This window comes from Lucilia sericata, unplaced genomic scaffold, assembly GCF_015586225.1.
Source record: "Lucilia sericata isolate MDLA Ls3-8-SP2 unplaced genomic scaffold, ASM1558622v1 Contig000029F_arrow, whole genome shotgun sequence".
Classification (NCBI taxonomy): domain Eukaryota; kingdom Metazoa; phylum Arthropoda; class Insecta; order Diptera; family Calliphoridae; genus Lucilia; species Lucilia sericata.
This window is the reverse complement of record NW_023994067.1, coordinates 881,478-897,421: the sequence shown is the minus strand read 5'-3', so window position 1 is coordinate 897,421 and position 15,944 is coordinate 881,478. Positions and strand designations below refer to the sequence as shown.

At 29.5% G+C, this 15,944-nt stretch overlaps 1 protein-coding gene across 7 annotated transcripts in view; it reads left to right on the top strand.

The window, feature by feature from the left end:
* Positions 1-15,944, top strand: part of LOC119610880 — a 227,722-nt gene that overhangs the window by 160,789 nt on the left and 50,989 nt on the right. For all 7 annotated transcript variants that reach the window (XM_037966331.1, XM_037966323.1, XM_037966317.1 and 4 more), the window contains exon 7: positions 5,553-5,686. In XM_037966331.1, coding sequence (XP_037822259.1) covers positions 5,553-5,686 — 134 coding nt within the window. The remainder of the gene's footprint in view (positions 1-5,552; positions 5,687-15,944) is intronic.

Sequence of the window (15,944 nt, the reverse complement as noted above, 5' to 3'; positions counted from 1 at the left end):
ACCCTAATATATAGGCTTTAAACTAATTTTTTAATCTTTAAACTAAAAATTGAATAAAATATATATACCTTGAAAACGTTTATAAATATACAAGACTATGATCTATACTTTTAATTAGGCTCTATGACTCTGCATTTAAAATATAAAGTACGTTAACAAGAAGAAATGCAAAAAAGGCATAAAACCCTAAAGTAATCCGCTCTTATAAAAACTTTGCCATTATAAGTGTATGTGGACTTGTTTTTAAATTTAGTATTTTGTATGAGTCTGACAATAATGACACTTGAACTGTAAATATCATTCATTTCATTTCAAAAAAAGAAAAAAAAAACACAAAGATGACAAGACGTAAACTAGAATTTCAAATTCAACAAACATAATTTTTGTTTTTGCAGCTTTTAACATCTTCAGACTAGAAATGGTTTTTCATTTGTATGTGTTTCAAAATAACAACAACAATGAAAACAATGCTGCTTGTAAATAAGCACTTCAATGGTTCATCATCATTTGTATTCATTGTCAACTAAGAATTAGAAATTTGCATATAAAGTATGTAAGAGAAGAAAACAAAAAACACAATACAAAACACATACCCATACTTTTATGGTGATGCATTATATAGAACACAAGTTAGAGAAACATAAGAGATGACATAGGGCATATTTTATAGCCCCGAAATGGCAGTCCACAGCACAATGGGTCTATTTTAATAAATGTTTAAATTGATAAAATTTCACATTGAACGAAATCTGGTGACTTCTCTTATAATACAGGAACCGGAGAAAAACTGCATTTTAGTTTTACATTTAGTGAATATTCGTGAATATTTTAAAATACTTCTACTGATCAAATAATGTCAAATTTAATGTCAAGAGAACAAGAAGAGTTGGGAAATATTTTGTATTATTTCATACTATAAAGATAAAACAAGTAAGAAAGTATAGTCGGGTGTGACCGACCATATGATAACCTACACCAGTTATAAATATTGAATGTGATTTATTTTTCATAATAAAGCATTTATCTTCAATATTAACTTGTTCCGATACACTTATGGATGAAAAACTAATTTTCTAAAAGAGGCTTTATGGGGGCTAGGGTCAAATATGAACCAAGGCCGATAAAGTTTTGTAAATATATTTATATAATATTTATTTGTGCTCAATTTCATCGCGATATTTGTGTTTATAAGTTAATTTTGGACAGGGTCAAATAAAGGCCGATCTTTATGAAATGGCAAGGTCATCAAGGCTTATATAAAACTTAGTTGTATAGGTATATTTAACATAATTATGAGCTCAGAAGCCCTTTTCGGGGGGTTCTGTTGTATGGGGGCTAGGTGAAATAATGAACCGATTTTAACCATTTTCAATAGGTTTCGTCCTTGGGCCAAAAAAAGCGTGTGTGCCAATTTTCATCTAATTATTTTGAAAATTGCTGTACCTTGCGCACAAGGTTTACATGGACAGCCAGCCAGACGGACATAGCTTAATCGACTCAGATTCAAAGCCGATTGTATGTTACAAACATCAGCACAAACCCAATATACCATCCCCACTAAAGTGGTGTAGGGTATAAATATGTTAAAAATATCTTTTAAAATTTGTATCCTTAATATTTATTTTCGTTTTCAATATTATTTTATGAACAAATTTTCGAAAGACATTTTGGACATATTTTGATCCTGACAGAATAAACTAAAAATAACACCAAATATTTTACAATGTATTGTTCCTATATATAAATGTATCGTAAAACAGATATTGAGCATTTTTTTTAGAGTCCGTTCTTATATCTGTATCATGAAAACCATAATAAAATGGACAACACACAGTGGTATAGGAAAAAAAAAAGAGGGAAATAATTCGGTAACTTCTAAACGGTTAATCCGATTTTAATGAAATTTGGTGTGCACAAAGAGGAGGTGTTGTCGAGTTTAGGTTTTGAATTTGGACCTTATAGGCCAACCAGGGGCCCGGCGGGGGGTCATCAAATTAGGACACCTCGGCTATGTTAAATTTTTAAAACGATCCTATTTCTTCATTTGAGTTCCGATTTAAAAAAAATTTCGTATATAGAATCTCCTCATCGAGCACTATAAAAAATGTTGTCATAGCAGTAAATTATCTCTTATAGTTTAGGAGATATTCGCATTTAAAAATTAAAATTTTAAAATTTTTACCGTCCTTACTTTAGTTTTTTTTGATAATAGCAGGTCCAAATATTCCCGATTTTCGCCATTTTGTTTTATTCGCTTAACAACAAGTTTATATATCAAGCAGTGAAAGAATTATGTAAAAATCATGACTGAGTCCAAAGTTATAGGCATTTTAATTTAAAAAATTAAAAAAAGGCGATTTTTTGTCATTTTTTTGGGAAAAAAGTATCTTTTTCTTTTTAAGTTATCTAAAAAGTTTCTAAGAAGATGTATATAGAATTTATACTTTTTGGAAAGCTGACTTTACATAAAGTACGATAAATGAAACAAAACCTAAAAATTTTTGATACCGAGGGGACCAGGTCCATCCAAAAAAACCCTATTTTTTATGGAAAATTAAATTTTGAGCAAAAATTCTCAAATCGCATAGTCGATATCAAATTATAGTGACCTGTTTTATATGACCCAATATGTTCTTAATCATTTTGTAACGGGTTTCGATAACCCCGCCCCTGGTATGGATATAATAGGCAAAAAACTAAAAAATCCCATTTTTGGGATTTTTTAAAACTTTTTTGGGAATTCCGGGATTTCTAATAAGAAAATTCGAAATTTTGATTTAATTTTGGATTTTAAGTAAAAAAATCTACCTAACTGTAAAATTTCATCAAAAAATATTCATAAATAAAATTTTTATTGCAATTAGAAAAATTTGTATCTTCGCAAAAACTGAATAAAAAACATTTTTTAATTTTTTTTAAAAAAAGTATTCCGCGAATTTTTTAATTTTCAAAAATTATATACAGTTTTGAAAAATAGACAAAATTACCTTTCCATTGATATATAACATGCCTACCTAATGTTTTTTAAGTGACAAATTAATTAGGGAAAACTCAACATCTTTTAGAAAATTTGCCTAGCACTATTATTTTCATCCATAAGGTTAACTCTTAAATTTGTTACATATATGGATGAAAATAATAGTGCTAGGTAAATTTTCTAAAAGATGTTGAGTTTTCCCTAATTAATTTGTCACTTAAAAAACATTAGGTAGGCATGTTATATATCAATGGAAAGGTAATTTTGTCTATTTTTCAAAACTGTATAAAATTTTTGAAAATTAAAAAATTCGCGGAATACTTTTTTTAAAAAAAATTAAAAAATGTTTTTTATTCAGTTTTTGCGAAGATACAAATTTTTCAAATTGCAATAAAAATTTTATTTATGAATATTTTTTGATGAAATTTTACAGTTAGGTAGATTTTTTTACTCAAAATCCAAAATTAAATAAAAATTTCGAATTTTCTTATTAGAAATCCCGGAATTCCCAAAAAAGTTTTAAAAAATCCCAAAAATGGGATTTTTTGGTTTTTTGCCTATTATATCCATACCAGGGGCGGGGTTATCGAAACCCGTTACAAAATGATTAAGAACTTATTGGGTCATATAAAACAGGTCACTATAATTTGATATCGACTATGCGATTTGAGAATTTTTGCTCAAAATTTAATTTTCCATAAAAAATAGGGTTTTTTTGGATGGACCTGGTCCCCTCGGTATCAAAAATTTTTAGGTTTTGTTTCATTTATCGTATTTTATGTAAAGTCAGCTTTCCAAAAAGTATAAATTCTATATACATCTTCTTAGAAACTTTTTAGATAACTTAAAAAGAAAAAGATACTTTTTTCCCAAAAAAATGACAAAAAATCGCCTTTTTTTAATTTTTTAAATTTAAATGCCTATAACTTTGGACTCAGTCATGATTTTTACATAATTCTTTCACTGCTTGGTATATAAACTTGTTGTTAAGCAAATAAAAAAAAATGGCGAAAATCGGAAATATTTGGACCTGCTATTATCAAAAAAACTAAAGTAAGGACGGTAAAAATTTTAAAATTTTAATATTCAAATGCGAATATCTCCTAAACTATAAGAGATAATTTACTGCTACGACAACATTTTTTATAGTGCTCGATGAGGAGATTCTATATACGAAATTTTTTTTAAATCGGAACTCAAATGAAGAAATAGGATCGTTTTAAAAATTTAACATAGCCGAAGTGTCCTAATTTGAGGACCCCCCGCCGGGCCCCTGGTTGGCCTATAAGGTCCAAATTCAAAACCTAAACTCGACAACACCTCCTCTTTGTGCATACCAAATTTCATTAAAATCGGATTAACCGTTTAGAAGTTACCGAATTATTTCCCTCTTTTTTTTTTCCTATACCACTGTGCAACATAGCTACTTGATTTAACCAAGCTCTCTATGTCCCCTCGGAATATAGTTTAAAAAGTGTTTCTTAAATATGCAGCAAATTTTAATAAAATTTTTTACAAATTAGTTAAAAAACATTCTGTAAGTACGTACTATGAACTGCAGGAATCTTTATACCCACCATCAAAAAAGATGGGGGTATATTGATTTTGTCATTCCGTGTGTAACACATCGAAATATTGTTTACAGACCCCATAAAGTATACATATTCTGGGACCTCGTAAGATTCTAAGACGATCTAGCTATGTCCGTCCGTCTGTCTGTTGTTGGCACGATAGCGTCCACAAAAAAGAGATATTGACATGAAATAGAAGAGCTTCAATCATTCACAAATTCGTTGTTTATGAAGCAAATGGCACAAAATTTCGCATAAGTTTTTTTACCTCCGAAATAAAATTCTGAATTATGTCGGACATAGGACCACAATTGGCCCTATCTCTCTCATTATTGGCGTAAAAATACGAGTATAGCGAAGAAATTTGACATAAATAAGTATCTTAGGAGCCAAAACCTTTCTACCAAATGTTATGTGGATCGGGCCTTAAATATAGTCCCGCATATAAGGTCCCTAACCGAAAATTACTTTAACGCTCATTACTGGCCTAAAAAACGAGTAAAGCGATGAAATTTGATATAGTTTTATGGACCTCTTTCAAATATTGCAATGATGTTCTCATTACAATCGATGCATAATAATAAAATATTCAAAATATCAAAGTTTATTTATATGGCAGTGATTTGATGGTGGGTATATAAGATTCGGCATAGCCGAATATAACACTCTTACTTGTTCTTAGCGAAATTGTGTCATAAAATATATTGTTAACCCTACTCAAACTTCCAAACAAAATTATATTTTAGCAGTCAAACTCTGTAATCTGGGCAATATATTATAAAACATTTTAAATTTATAAGCCATAGTAAAAAAAGGTGTTATAATTCGCAAAATTCTAACGCCAATATCAAGCTACTCTTTGTCAAATAATATTTTTGTTTTTTATACATATTTCAAATACAATCAACAATTATGACTTATTGCGTTTATAAAAAAAAATAAATAGAAACCACGGAACAAATAAATTTTTATACCACATTTATATATTTTCGTGTTCTTTGCAGAATTTCCTGATAAACGACCACAACTATTTACGGAGCTTACACGCTATGAGCCGGGTGATGTGTTGCGTGCTAACTGTAGTACACCACCATCCAGACCTAGGGCAGAATTAAGATTTACCATAAATAATATACCGGTAAGTAAGAAATAAATAACAAAAAAATAAAAACCATAAAATCCAAATGAAACCATACTTTCGTTTTTGTTTTGAAATATAAATTTTCTTTAAACCTACTAAACTGTTTTAAACGTAGAGAAGGCAAAGGGTATTCATTGAAGTGTTGAAAATATATGTGTTCATAAATGTTAAGAATATCACACATCCATAGATATAATGTTTGTATGTCCCTGCAATTCGTAGTGGTTATCCCGATATCGTAATATTAACTACAAATTATATTTTTATCAACATAGGTATATAATAACTTTTTATGCCTATCGTTTTAATTATATTCAGGATATAAGTTTACAACCATACTTCACTTTGATAACAAATATACAATTGACTTCATGATGGTTACTTCTACTGTTCCTTCTTATAAAACTACTAGGTTTCTTGATTGGAATTTTTTTTCATATAAAACTTGTGTTATAAAATGACAGACGATAAATTTTACAGTTTCAAAATTGTTATTAATTGTTAATTAACGATAGAGAAAATATGATTAATAGTTAAATAACATGTCATGAAATTTATGAAGGCATACAAGGAAAAAGGATGTTTGTTTGTACACACACAAACATGTATTCAAACAAATGTTCTTAAATTTTATGTATGTGTATGAAAAGCTATTTAAATTGTAAATAGTAGCAAAAGTTCTCCGGTTTTCTTAAAGCTTTACTAAATATCACACTTTATATGGTTGAAAAGTTTAATTGAATTTATTTTAAGGTATTAATAATTAATAAAATTCTTCATTTCCGTAATCCGTGAAAGTTTCCACAATAATTGTCTATTGATAACCGCCATATGAACACTCTCACAGAATATCCTTTAAATGTTTGTGAATCGTTATTGAAAAATAACACACCAGTAATATTTGGTTTGATGATTCAGAAAATGGAAATCAAAAAGTCATATAACACACAAGTTTTTCAAATTTTGATCTTTTTACTCCATATTTTGGAAAACAAGTTTCATACTATTAAAAAATAACATCCCTATTAACGGAATTCTAAAAGATTTTGTTCTAAAATGACCTTAAAATTCATAAAAATTTTAAAATTTTTTTGAATTTTTAACATCGAAATTGTAAAATGTCGTAAGTTGTGATTAAGTGTGATTTAAAGGTTATTTAAACAACTTTGGAACCTCTTCAAAGAAAATTTCTACTTTTCGAAAATCTTTGTGAAAATAAAAATGCTTTATTCCTGCCAAATTTCGTCCTGTTTGTGTCACAAGATCTGATTTAAATTTAGTTGAATCTGAATCTTACTAGTTATACCCTACATCACTATAGTGGGGATATTATGCGTTTGTGCTGATGTTTGTAACGCATGAAAATATTGGTCCTACACCCACCTTAAAGTATACTGATCCACTCAGACATATCCGTCCGTCTGTCTGACTGGCTGGCTGGATGTCCATATAAACATTGTGTGCAAGCTACAGGCCACAATTTTCATGATATTTTAATAAAATTTGGACCATAGGAGTTTCTCGGCACAAGGACTTATTGAAAATGGTTGAAATCGATCCATTATTTTACCTAGCTCCCATAAAAACTGACCTTTCAATTTGGGGTTTTTAACTCATAACTACGTCAAATATACTACTATTTCATCAAAAATTGGTAGAACTAAGTTTTATATAAACACATAAATGACCATTACGGTCGTTGATTGACCCTAGCCCCCATATAAACCACCCTTTGAAAAATATCTTAAACGTCCAATAATGGTTATACATTAGTATCGCGATGAAATTCACCATAATTGACCTTCATATAAAAATACATACCTCTTTCCAATTTGTTGAGGATCGGCCCTTATTTGACCCTAACTCCCATATAAAGCCTCTTTAATACATTTTGCTTTTCATCGATAAATTTCTTAAATACATCGGAATTAAGATCGGAAATTTATGAAAATTAAATAATATTTAATATATACCCACGGTGCAGGATATCATATAGTCGCCATGACCGACTATACTTTCCTACTTATTTTCAATGTAACTTATACCCTTTTGGGTTTCAGAAAAAACTAATTCTCAAGGGCGTAAGTTTCATATCTCGGTAAGTAAAACAAATGATAAGCTTAACTTGAGATAATGTTGAAAATTTGTAACAAGGCTTTTTGGATTTTATATGAAGATATAGGGCACTATTATTTGTTTTTAACTTAGTTTTCCTTAAAATAGACGTTAACTTCTAAAGCACTTTTGAATTTAAGTAAAAGATAAACTTATTTTTCCAGCTATTTCGGAAAATTATTTCTTCTACCAACTAATACATATTATAAAATGGCAAAATATTACACAGAACAAATATTAAATTTCTATTTAAGTATTAGGAAAAAACTTTAAGTTACTTTTATTACCCACATTAAAGAACAACCTACTACTAGCGAATAGATTTATAAGCTTCCTCATGTGCGTATATATAATAGTAGTATATGTGCGTCTCTGTGTGAATGATATAAAATTACTTATTGAAAAAAATCCTAAAGTTTTGAACACGTAACGTTAATTTGTCAACACATACAAGTCTAAAGAAAATTTTGTAAAGCAACGAAAAAAAAACATGTATGTGTTTGTATATTTGCAGGAAAATGTATAGGTATTTTAGCCATATGTTTCTTTTCTTCTTAAACAGCAAACATTAGGGTGTTTCCGTTTCTAAGGAAAAAAAATTTAAGATATGTTCATTTTGAAAAATTTCTTAATTTGCTAATGAAAGTAAAAATTGAAATTGAAAATTTCAGAAAAAAAAACAATTCCAAAGAAAGGAGTTACCCCTTTAATGTACTCATCTCTGTACATACTTATTGCAAACTGAAATTACTTTGGAATGTATTAGAACATGTATTAACTTACATTCATATGTACATACATATACATATTTGAATTTATAAACGTTGTTTCGTGTACAACGTAAGTTTACTGATAATTTTCTTTACGTGAAAAAGTACACAACTACTATTCTAGAATTTTGCGAGGTTTTGTTCAGGCATGTACTTGTAGGAAGGAAATAACGCTTACATGGATTTCTGAAAATTGCCAATGTTTTGTAGTCGTACAAACGATGCACATTGGGCTAAAATATAAAAAAAAAAATAAAATTTTATTTTTAAATGAAACTTTGTCTAAATCATTTGGACTTTTATTAAATCTCCTTTAAAAAAACTAAAAGAGTGTCACGGATTGTAAATCTATAAATATTTCAAAGTGATATTAAAATTTCAAATTAATTTTGAAATGAACTATGATTGCTCTAAATAAGAACTTAGGACCACGCGAACCGAATCTGCAAAATTAGAAAGAATAGTTTATTGAAAACTTAGCATACACATGTATGTAATTGTAACGCTAATGTATTTTTATGCTTATTTATTTAAACGATTTAAAATAAAAATTAATTTAGATTCCAAAAATTTCCATTATTGATGAATAATCTTCCTGTATATGATGTATGTGTGTGTGTGTCAGAATTATTTCCTGAATTTGGAACCAAAATCGATTAATTTTGTCTCATTGTGAATTGAACAAATTTAACAACAACAAAATAATTTCTATTCGTATTATGTTATCGTTGTTGTTGTTGTTTTTCCTGACTTTTTTTGTATTGTAACGTAGAAGTATAGTTTTGCCATAGCAATCAAACACTTCCGTCAGCTAATGGTTAACCTTTTGAAGGGTTTATGGTTACAACAAACCTGTATGAGTGTTGAGTATGATTGAATGCCAAAAATACAAACACATTCACACATACACACAAACATTTCTATACATGTATGTTTGTATATAATTGTATCTATATTGTGTAGGTGTTGAAACAAATAATAAGGATGTGGTTGTTTATAAGTGTGAGCTTCTAAAGTGAAAAATTAATTGTAAATGCCACTTAAAGTAAAGTGAAATTTATAAGGAAACTATTAAAGTTAAAGAAAAGGAAAATTGTTTGGAAGACAGGGAGGTTTCTCCTTCTCATACCAATTAAAAATCATTGGAATTGTCTATATAAATATGATCTTAATAAATAACAAATACTTACAAAAGTAATAGAAATATGATATAAAACAAGTAAGAGTGTTATATACGGCCATGCCGAATCTTATATACCCACCATCAAACCTTATATAGGGTGGAAGGGTCAATTATGGGTCGATCTTCATAAAATTTTGTAGACAGAATTTGGTTCGTATTAAATTTGTTTGTGTCGAAGGTCATTTTCTGAAGGGGACCTTATATGGGGGGTAAGGTCAATCATGGACCGATCCTCATAAAATTTTTTAGATAGATTTTGACTTGTATGAAACTTACTTATGTCGAATTTCATCGCTATATTCGTATTTTTAAACAGGTTATGGCTGTTAAAGCTGCTTTTCGAGGGGCCACTTGTATGGGGGCTATCCGAAAACGTGGACCGATATTGCCCATTTTCAATACCAAACAAACCTTACCTATAAGAAATATTTATGTGAAATTTCAACCCTCTAGCTCTTTCCATTGGGACTCTATCGTGCTTTCAACAGACAGACAGACGGACAGACATGGCTAGATCGTCTTAGAATTTAATGAGGACCCAGAATATATATACTTTTGTGGGTCTATGACCAATATTTCGATGTGTTACAAACGGAATGACAAATTCAATATACCCCCCATCTTTTTTGGTGGTGGGTATAAAAAGTTCGCTACAACCTAAGTTTATTTATTGGATGGTAAGATTTGTCAATTCTGCTTCGCCATATTACTTTTAATTGCACAGACTTATGCTTCCCAGGAAAAACTTACATTGAAATGTAATGAGTTAAAAAGCTAATAAATCCTCTTTTCACTACTTCCTCATTAGCGTTTTAAGCCATTTAAGTATTTGTCATTATCGCTTACAAATAGGGAGTTAAAGAAGTACTAAAAATTTCTCTTACAAAAAAGTTGTTTAGTAAGTTGTTTTTTTATACCCACCATCAAAAAAGATGGGGGGTATATTGATTTTGTCATTCCGTTTGTAACACATCGAAATATTGCTCATAGACCCATAAAAGTATATATATTCCGGGTCCTTATTAAATTCTAACACGATCTAGCCATGTCCGTCAGTCTGTCCGTCCGTCCGTCCGTCTGTCTGTCTGTCTGTTGAAATCACGATAGGGACCACACGAGAGGAGCTAGACAGTTGAAATTTTGCATAAATATTCTCTATTGTTAGGGTTTGTTTGGTATTGAAAATGGTAAATATCGGTCAACTTTTTCGGATAGCCCCCATACAAGTGGACCTCCAAAACAGCTTCAACGGGCATAACTGCTTCAGAAGTACAAGTATAGCGATGAAATTCGACATAAATAAGTTCCATATGAGCCAAAATCTTTCTACCAAATTTTTTCAGGATCGGCCCATAAATGACCTTACCCCCATATAAGGTCCCTTTCAGAAAATGACTTTAACACACATTACTGGCCTAAAAATTCGGGTATAGCTATAAAATTCAGTATAAGTCAGTTTCTTGCGAACCAAAGCCTTTTAACCAATTTTTTTTAGGATCGGCCCATAAATGACCCTACCCCCCATATAAGGTCCCCTTCTGAAAATGACTTTAACACTCATTACTGGCCCCAAAATGCAAGTATAGCGATGAAATTCGACATAAATAAGTTTCATGTGAGCCAAAATCGTTTTACCAAATTTTTTGAGGATCGGTCCATAAATGACCCTACCCCTCATATAAGGTCCCCTTTAGAAAATTACTTTAACACTCATTACTGGTCAAAAAATGCGAGTATAGCGATGAAATTCGTTATAAGTAAGTTTCTTACGAATCGAAATCGCTCTACGAATTTTTTTTAAGATCAGCCCATAAATGAAACTACCCCCCATATAAGGTCCCCTTCTGAAAATGACTTTAACGCTCACATTACTGGCTAAAAAATACGAATATAGCAATAAAATTTAGAGTAAAGCGATGGAATGCTACACACGTAAGTTTCTTACGAGCCAAAATCTCTGTACCAATTTTTTTTTGGATCGGCCCATAAATGACCCTTCCCCCATATAAGGCCCCCTCTGCAAATAACTATACTGCTCATTACTGGCTTAAAAATATGAATGTAGTGACGAAAATTGACGCACATAAGTTTAATGCGTGCCAAAATCTCTCCACTAAATTTAGGGAGGATCGGTCCATAATTTACCCTACTGCCCATACAAGGTCCCCTTTAGAAAATTTCTTAAACGATCATTACTGGCTTAAAAATATGAGTTATGAAATACTGTTATGAAAGTCGCTTCGAATTTCATGCGGAATGTGTCGGTAATTCAACCTACCCCCCCATATAAGCCCCTTTATAAAATTACATGAACGCTAATTGCTGGCATAAAAATGCGAGAACAGCGAATGTAAACAAGTTTTATATGAACCAAAATTAGTCTACAAAAAGTTATGAGGATATGTCAACAATTGACCATATATCACATATGAGATCCTCTTTAGAAAATTTGATGAAGAAAACTATGATAATTACAAGTACAGTACAAAATATTAAAAATTAATATTTTGTTAGTTCAAAAGAGCTCGGTCCATAATTGTCTTAAGCCATATTCCAAACATCACCCTGATGTTTATATGGGAGCATTCTTTTTACGGCATACGGTTTGATGGTGGGTATATGAGATTCGGCACAGCCGAATATAACACTCTTACTTGTTTTATAGTAAAAAGAGCCAGCGAACGAACGAACCAGGGACTTCGAACAAAATGACAAAGCCGAAAATATAGTACTTCTATATCAGATTAAAATAAAGTCATTACTAGAGTACTTCCAAGAAATGTAAATAGTAAATAGTAGTCATTGAAAAGTAAGTGGTTATGTAAGTACAACACATTACCGAGTTTTTGCTGGGTTGTTTGAAAAATTATGTCAACCTGTTTGTGTAACCTTTTATTCAGTTAAATAAATAAAATTACTTCATACTAAAGTACTCATTCAACTACATATGTACGTCTGTTTAAACATAAGATGTAATTTACTTACATTAAACAAACTAAACTCTTTTATAATTGCTACATCTACTAAATATTAGCTCATTAAAATATGTTATGGGTATAAAACCCTTTTTTAATGAAGTATAAGAATTTTGTGCCTTTTTGTATATGTTTTCATAAAAATCTTACGTTAATGATACTTTGTAGGCTTTAAGCTTAATAAGTTTTGCCTAATTAATAATCTTGAATGTAGCTCTGAAAATAGATATTTTTCTATGGATTGAGTAACTTTTTGCTAAAAAATACTTATGTGTACACTTAAAGACTAGAAATAGCAAGAAATAAGTTAATACATGTACCCGTATAAAAGAGATATAAATTACACTGATAAAAATTAGTGTTAAATTTAAATAAATAAAGATTGGTATTGGTAACCTTTTTAAAAGTACTACATTTCATTACGGCTTTTTTGTATAAGTATTTTCTAAAATTTTCTTACTGTGTATTTATTCATCTTAATTTCTCATGTTGAAGTGTTAAACCTAGTTAATTATTTGTAAATTTTTTCCTCTTCATTTCTTATTTTTCTTCTTTTACACAACTCAATTACAACATTTCTATAAGCTTTAAATATGTACACACGGTACATATAAATGAATTGTTGCAAACAAAATTTATTTTATACAACTAAATATTTGGATGAATGTAAAATATTGTACATATAAATATATCCCTTTATAAAAAATTAAATCAAGAAAAAGGTTTATTTTAACATCCTCTTAAGTGCTCATAAACAGCTACTTATACAAATTTTAATACTTTAAAATGTGTTGGTTTTCTAAATGAGGGTCTCTATTTGGTTTTAATAGTTTTTCTTTTACATGTTGGCATCTTATGAATATAAACGATTACAAATTCAATGTATGATGTTTATGTATGTAAAAGACTTTAAAAACTTTTATAAAAACTTAAACAAAATATTATTAATTAACTGTACACTGTAAGTATTTACTCACACATGAACATTGACTTTTCATGCATTACATTTTATGGTGTGTTTAAAAAAAATCCTTTTAGACCCATGTTGGAAGGATCTTAAGGGTGTTACAATGTTTATATTTAAATTTTGTATAGTTAAAAAGAGGGTTGCCTTATGAGAATGTTGTGAATTACAGAGGGGATTTGCTGAAAAATTGTTTTGTAATTTTTGAATTTGTTTGTTCTTGTCAAGTTTTTGTCTTGGTGTTAATTTTTGTCAAGAAAAAACAATATGAATATTATGGCTATTAAAAGGATGACTAATTAAAAAATTTAAAATTTTATTATTTAGTTGCAAAAATGTAGACAAATTATTTTTGACTCGTATATTTTAAGTCAAAGACAGCTTTTTAAACAAAAGTAATAACAATAACATAAAACTTCAATATAAATGTAATTTGTCTAATTAGTTAATTCAATATGAATGAGGTTACCAAGAAAATCGTAGGACTGAAACAGAAGAGTTTTTATGCAGTATGGTATGGAAAATACTCAATATCGATTAGGGAGATCGATTATTCGACTTTTTTCAAAAACCGGTTTTCGGTACTACCGGAAAATGGCATTTTCAAAAACCCGGTTTTCGGTTTATCATTTTTCTTAAAACCGGTTAACCGGTTTTATTCTGTCTGTCTGTTGAAAACACGGTAGAGTCCAAACGGAACGAGCTAGAGAGTTGAAATTTTGGACAAATATTTTTAGTTGATGCAGTTTGTTTTTTCACCTTGCCCCACTGTAAAGCATATAATTGGATTAAAAAAGCATATATAGCAATGAAATTTGACATAAACAATTTTAGAGCAACCAAAATCTGTCTGCCAAATTTTGTGAGGATCGGTCTACAATTGACCCTACTACCCATATAAGGCCCCCTGCATAAAATGACAATAATATTACTTTACAGCTGCGAAATTAACAAATTTTATTGGAACATAAAACTCTTAGCCAAATTTTATGCGGATCGGTTCATAATTGCCCCTACCCTTCACATAAGGCCCCCTCAGAAAATTACTATAAAGCTCATAATTTACTTGAAATTTAAGGCACATGATTTGATGATGGGTATATAGGATTCGTCATAGCCGAATATAGCACTCTTACTTGTTTTATTTTGAAAAAAGGTTAAAAAATCCGGCTTATGCGTATGTTTGTCAAATATTTATATAAAATAAAAACCTTAAACATATTTAAAACTGTCTATTATTGTATGTAATGTACAAAAAAGAGTAAAATATATAAAAACCGGTTTTTTGTCATTAAAGAACCGGATTATTCGTTACTCGGAAATAGTCAATTTTCAAAAAACCGAGTTCACCAATGTTCAAAAAACCGATAAAAACCGGTCGGGAAAAACCGAGTTGATTTCCCTAATATCGATCTATTTTTTTTTTTTCCTAAAACTAGAAGAAACTAGAGATTAATTAAGCAAAACTGCATCTACAGATTCCTTGTAAAATGACTTCAAAATTTCAAAGAAGCACATTTAAAAAATTATAAATACATATCTCCCCATTATACCAAATGACATCAAATTTGGCATAATTTGAGCAGTAGAAGTATTTTAAAATATTTTTTTAAAATATGTATTTTTTTAAAACTTTTATTTCCTTTAAAAAGGAAACAGGATCACGAAATGAAAAACTAAAAAGCTGTTTCTCTCCATTAAGTTTATAGTTTCAGATGCATTTTTCATATTTAACTATTTTTTTCTTTTTGTCAGACGGTGTTACCAGTCCATAAATAATCTGATAAATAAATAAATTATACAACAATCGTGATAAAGTTTTTCACCAGCAAATATTAAGCGGTTTCAAATCAATTTGCAAAGCATGACGAAAATGGAGCAACGTTATTCGGGCCCTGACCGAAAGCTATTTAAATGCTCATAACTGGCTTAAAATTACAAATATGATATATGAATTTCCTCCGTGTATATAAATACGTTATATATAAGTTGCATTAAAATTTTAAGGGATAAGTTAATTTAAAAATATTAACCTAAATTACTTCCGAAAATCACTTAAAATATACTGTTGGTGTATGGTATTTGAAGTTCAATTATACTTACTGGCATAAATATTTCTTATGCACAATTTGTTGAATTAATAGAAATTTAAATGTTATTTTAAATTAATAAGTCATTGAATATACATAGGTACATATGTATGTATATGAAAAAATGTTTACTAAGCCATTTGATAAGTGACTTTCTT